The sequence below is a fragment of the Pygoscelis adeliae genome, unplaced genomic scaffold (genome assembly GCF_000699105.1).
Source record: "Pygoscelis adeliae isolate BGI_AS28 unplaced genomic scaffold, ASM69910v1 Scaffold38, whole genome shotgun sequence".
NCBI lineage: Eukaryota > Metazoa > Chordata > Aves > Sphenisciformes > Spheniscidae > Pygoscelis > Pygoscelis adeliae.
The window spans coordinates 6,454,255-6,459,606 of record NW_008825614.1 but is presented as its reverse complement, the minus strand read 5'-3'; the positions used below and the strand labels follow the sequence as shown (position 1 = coordinate 6,459,606).

Sequence of the window (5,352 nt, the reverse complement as noted above, 5' to 3'; positions counted from 1 at the left end):
GAATGAGAGCTCAAAAGGATAATTTAGTCTTCGCGTTCATTCAGTTCTCAGCTACTCCTCTGCCTTCTAACAAAGTGCCAATTAGTTCAAATTATGATGTAAACCACTGTCCCCAAACAAGTGGTTGAAGAGATGTGACTCCTTTATTAAAGGTCATCTGAGTACACATCACATAAAAACAACTTTGAACCACCATTGATCACTTCCACATTCACATCAGTGACCTCCATGTGAAAGACTTCATATGACACAATTGCTTTCCCACTTGAGTGCTATCTTTTTCACATCACAGCTCCTTTTTCTGCCTCCATTCACCTGCAAATACACCTACAGCTGCAAAAGAAACTTCAGAAAATGGTTTTGTCTTTAATCCTCCTGAGCTGTGTTCTCATAATAAAATAAATGTTTGCACTAACAACATGAATAGCTTGAGAAGTGAGAATGAAAAATTAGCCCTGAATTAGGTTTACACTGAGTCTTGACTATAAAAATTACTTTGTGGGAGTTTCTTATTTCTTCTTCAGAGATGACTTAGCAACAATTTATTTCAGTTTGCAATTCAAAAGGTACTTTTTTACAGCAATGTTGCAAACTCATGCTGGGATCAAAAAGTCCACCTGGGTTCTCTTGTACCTCTAACATCCTCATCTCAGGTAAAAGCTGTACACTCAAACCTCATCTACCTGGCTGGCTGTTTCTGTTGCAATGTGCGGAAGAGAATCTAGCTCATTCTCTCAGTTGTATTGACTGAGCAGTGCTTGGAACAGTCGTAATAAAAATTATTTGTCTGTAAAAGAAGAGATGTTGAACATAATGGTTAGTGAGATCAGAAATTTGATTAAGATGTGGACAAACTAAAGGGTAAGTCCAGTGTACTATATCTTCCTTTATTCAAGTACTGCATTCTTAATTTGAGTGGATTGGTTATGATTAGAATTTACACCTGAATTTTCTGATTTTATTCAAGTTCTCTAGACTGAATTGTGTTGTCCTGCCAAAGCATGCTGGTTTTCTTATCTTCAGATCACATGCATGTCTGTTTGTGATAAGACTTTCTTCTACATGTGGTGGTCAGACTGGTACTTCAGACCATAATCTTTCATCTGTCCAAAAATCATATGGAGCACATGCAGTACAAACTATCCCACTCAGACTCCTTTCAGCTCTTTGGAGACTCTGATATCGTACTCATGCCTCCCTGCCATCTACACATAAAATCAGCAAGGATCCTTCATGGTTGCAGTAGGTTGCCATGAGTTTCTTCTTTTTGTGGGGTAAATGTATACTGCCCTCCACCTTATATAGTGTGTTGACACTTCACAATCTCTAACATATTTGTCCTCAAAATTAAATCTTGAGGTAGAAATGTGGTGTTATCCTTTTACACCTAGCTTAAATGGCAACCCCTGTCACCAAAGAAGTCAGTGGTGACCTGGAATGTCTTGGCAGCTTGATTTGTGTTATGATCCCTGCAACTGCACAGATACCACTCCAACAGTGAGACCATCAGTGTACAACTTCTACTGATCTAGGCCAGATTTGTACTAGCCACATAAAGATAAAAGGTTTGTTCTCCTTTTGCTTGTCTTTTAAGCTATCCAGTTCCATGTTCTTTGATGTAATTTCAATAAACCCTGTTCACCATGTCTCCAGTACCGATGCAGTATTTCTGTCTGTGTGTATTGCAGGCGGCTCATTCACGGAACTGTGCTGCTTAGCATGACTCTGTACAGCACGCTTACAACAACAATGATTACCCCAGGCATCTGCAGTACTGATACACCAACCTCAGTAACACTGCAGGTAAGAAAGCGAGAAAGCAAAGGAAAGGGTTGTTTTCTAACAAAGTGCAAGAAAAAGGATTGTTCCCATAGCTTATCAAGACCACACAAATTAAATATCCTATTTCCATTATAGCTGCTCGAAGAGAACATATTAATCTTAATGGATGGAAGTCTATAATTCTGCGCAGTGGCAAATATGTATGATACTTTCCACATCAGGTACTACCTCTGAGGGCTAGAGAAGGTTTTTGTAGGGTGATTTTTGTTGTTATAATTTTCGTTCCAAAAATACTTCTTACAAAAATCATTTACTTGGTACCTGACTTACAGCTGCCTTTTCAAATCTGAACTTTTGTTCTGAGTACTATTGAATTGCATGCCATTATAAATGTAACATACAGCTGGCAACTAGACTGAGTAGCATAAAGGATTTGTAAAGGAAGTGGCTACAAGCAAATTGTCAATAGGCATCAGTACAGCTCTCCCTCGATGACTACATGCTGAGCACCCACTCGTTCTGGGCAGAATGGTGCTCCCAGTATTGAAAATGCATTACGTCTGCATGGTAGTTTTGTCATCTTTCCAGGTTAAATTAGCAGCTGGATACTTCAAAGACAAAGCCAATTGTTTTCTGTATTGAAAAGCTGAATGACTATTAGCAAATGATATGTAAAAGCAGATAATACAGATAAATGAGGCTGGCCTAAAAATGGCCTATTTTTAATAGACAAGCAAATGGGGATTTTCTAGTCTGAGGAGTTCAGTCAACGACACCTTAAAATAGCTCCCCCTATTAATTATAATAAAGGGAATTTGAGACAGTAAATGGCTATTAATTTATAATCTCTTTCTGCTGAAAGAAACGGAACAGGAGGATCTCTCATTCCCCCCCCCCCTCATTTTCAGTTATTCCCATGCATGCGACAGTATCACGATTTGTGAACATGCTGGAAATGTCATAAAGATAGCTTTTCTGATGTGACTGACAAGACACATTTTGTAGGGAATAACTTTGTTAACCTTTAGAAGAGTGATGCATATCCAATACTTATATTAAAAAAAGGATATAGATAAGCGATTATGGTTAATAAACCAAAACAGGATGTGCAAATTGAGCTGAATTTTGAAGAACAACCTGAATTTTCAGCTAAGTCTGTACTCAGATTATCAAGCACCTCAAGCTTCATAATTTTGGTTGAATGTTTTCTTTCTCTGTACCTTAAAAACATTATCCTGAATTTCTGACATTCATACATAAGTGTAAAGAACGAAAAAATTGTAGATGCTGTACAATATATATGAAATTGAACATCCAGAAGTGAAATCAGGAATCTGATTTCCATCTCTTACACTGGCAAACTACACGTCAGAATTATCCCTACTTTTTTAGAAAAAAAAAAACCAAAAAATCTACATTAATGGAAGCTTTCCATTTAAGAACCATTTTATTAAAAATCAGGAAAGGAGGAAAAAAGGAAAAAATTACTTCAGTTTTGAGTTCATGCAGTTCTAATAAAATTGAAATACTGGGGCTTAAATTCTCCCAGGAAAGTCAGTGACAAAGCTCCCACTGATTTTTGTGGACTGAGTTTAACACCAACGTATTTAAGTAATATATTACATACAGTCAGCATTGTCAAAGAATTATTCCCTTTTCTTTCTCTCATAGTTTGTATGCTTCCTATACAAATCCAAGATAACATTTATTGACAGTTGTATCTGAGAATACATATTGCTAAAAGAATTTCTATCTTTCCTTTTTTTTTTTTTTTAAATAAAGATTGACTTTCCAGAAACTAATTTGGAGTTCATTAAACCTGAACCTGAAGAAAGAAGAGGTGGTCTTGAAGAGCCAACCAGAGACTGCCTGAAGCATATTACAAGACTTTCTTGTAATTCTCTCTTGCTGTAAGTTGTACCCAGGTAGCCCTGCTGATTCTTGGCTTGCTGTACTTATATTGATCACAATTAAATCTGTACAATTCTTTATAAACAAAATTTTCCTCTGAAGGAGCCTAGCTTGATCGATTTGAGAAGTAACACCTCTAAATGAGAGAATAGATCACAGTAAAGCCTAAGTCATAGACTCATAGAATGGTTTGAGCTGGAAGGGACCTTAAAGATCATCTTGTTCCAACCCCCCTGCCATAGGAAGGGACACCTTCCATGAGACCAGGTTGCTCAAAGCCCCATCCAACCTGGCCTTGAACACTTCCAGGGATGGGGCATCCACAGCTTCTCTGGGCAACCTCTTCCAGTGCCTCACCACCCTCATAGTGAAGAATTTTTTCCTTATAGCTAATCTAAATCTACCCTCTTTCAGTTTAAAGCCGTTACCCCTTGTCCTATCGCTACATGCACTTGTAAAAAGTCCCTCTCCAACTTTCCTGTGGGCCCTCTTCAGGTACTGGAAGCCTACTATAAGGTCTTTCCAGAGCCTTCTTTTCTCCAGGCTGAACAACCCCAACTCTCTCAGCCTGTCTTCATAGGAGAGGTGTTCCAGCCCTCTGATCATCTTTGCGGCCCTCCTCAGGATCCGTTCCAACAGATTCATGTCCTCCTTATGTTGGGGGCTCCAGAGCTGGACGCAGTACTCCAGGTGGAGTCTCACAAGAGTGGAGTAGAGGGGCAGAATCACCTCCCTCGACCTGCTGGTCACATTTCTTTTGATGCAGCCCAGGATACGGTTGGCTTTTTGGGCTGCAGGTGTACATTGCCGTGTCATGTTGAGCTTCTTATCAACCAACACCCTTAAGTCCTTCTCCTCAGGGCTGCTCTCATTGTCCATCCAGCCTGTATTTGTGCTTGGGATTGCCCTGACCCATGTGCAGGACCTTGTACTTGGCCTTGTTGAACTTCAAGAGGTTCGCGCGGGCCCACCTATCAAGCTTCTCAAAGTCCCTCTGGATGGCATCCCTTCCCTCCAGCATGTTGACTGTACCACACATCTTGGTGTCGTCAGCAAACTTGCTGAGGGTGCACGCAATCCCACTGTCCATGTTGCCAACAAAGATGTTAAACAGTGCCAGTCCCAATACTGACCCCTGAGGAACACCACCTGACACTGGTTTCCACTTGGACATCAAGCCGTTGACCGCAACTCTTTGAGCATGACCATCCAGCCAATTCCTTATCCACTGAGTGGTCCATCCATCAAATCCATGTCTCTTCAATTTAGAGACAAGGATGTCGTGCAGGACAGCATCAAATGCTTTGCACAAGTCCAGGTAGATATTACTTGCTCTTGCCTTATCCACCAATGTAACCCCATCGTAGAAGGTCACCAAATTTGTCAGGCACAATTTGCCCTTAGTGAAGCCATGCTGGCTGCCACCAATCATCTCCTTATTTTCCATGTGCCTTAGCATAGTTTTCAGGAGGATCTTCTCCGTGATCTTGCCGGGCATAGAGGTGAGACTGACTGGCCTGTAGTTCCCCGGGTCTTCCTTTTTTCCCTTTTTAAAAATGGGGGTTATGTTTCCCCTTTTCCAGTCAGCGGGAACTTCACCGGACTGCCACGACTTCTCAAACGTGGTGGATAGTGGCTTAGCAACCTCATCCTCCAGTT

At 40.5% G+C, this 5,352-nt stretch overlaps 1 protein-coding gene across 1 annotated transcript in view; it reads left to right on the top strand.

Annotated features, from left to right (window-relative positions):
* Window positions 1-5,352, top strand: part of PIK3C2G (phosphatidylinositol-4-phosphate 3-kinase, catalytic subunit type 2 gamma) — a 215,084-nt gene that overhangs the window by 77,062 nt on the left and 132,670 nt on the right. The window contains exons 13-14 of the mRNA XM_009332846.1: window positions 1,689-1,803; window positions 3,565-3,692. Coding sequence (XP_009331121.1) covers window positions 1,689-1,803; window positions 3,565-3,692 — 243 coding nt within the window. The remainder of the gene's footprint in view (window positions 1-1,688; window positions 1,804-3,564; window positions 3,693-5,352) is intronic.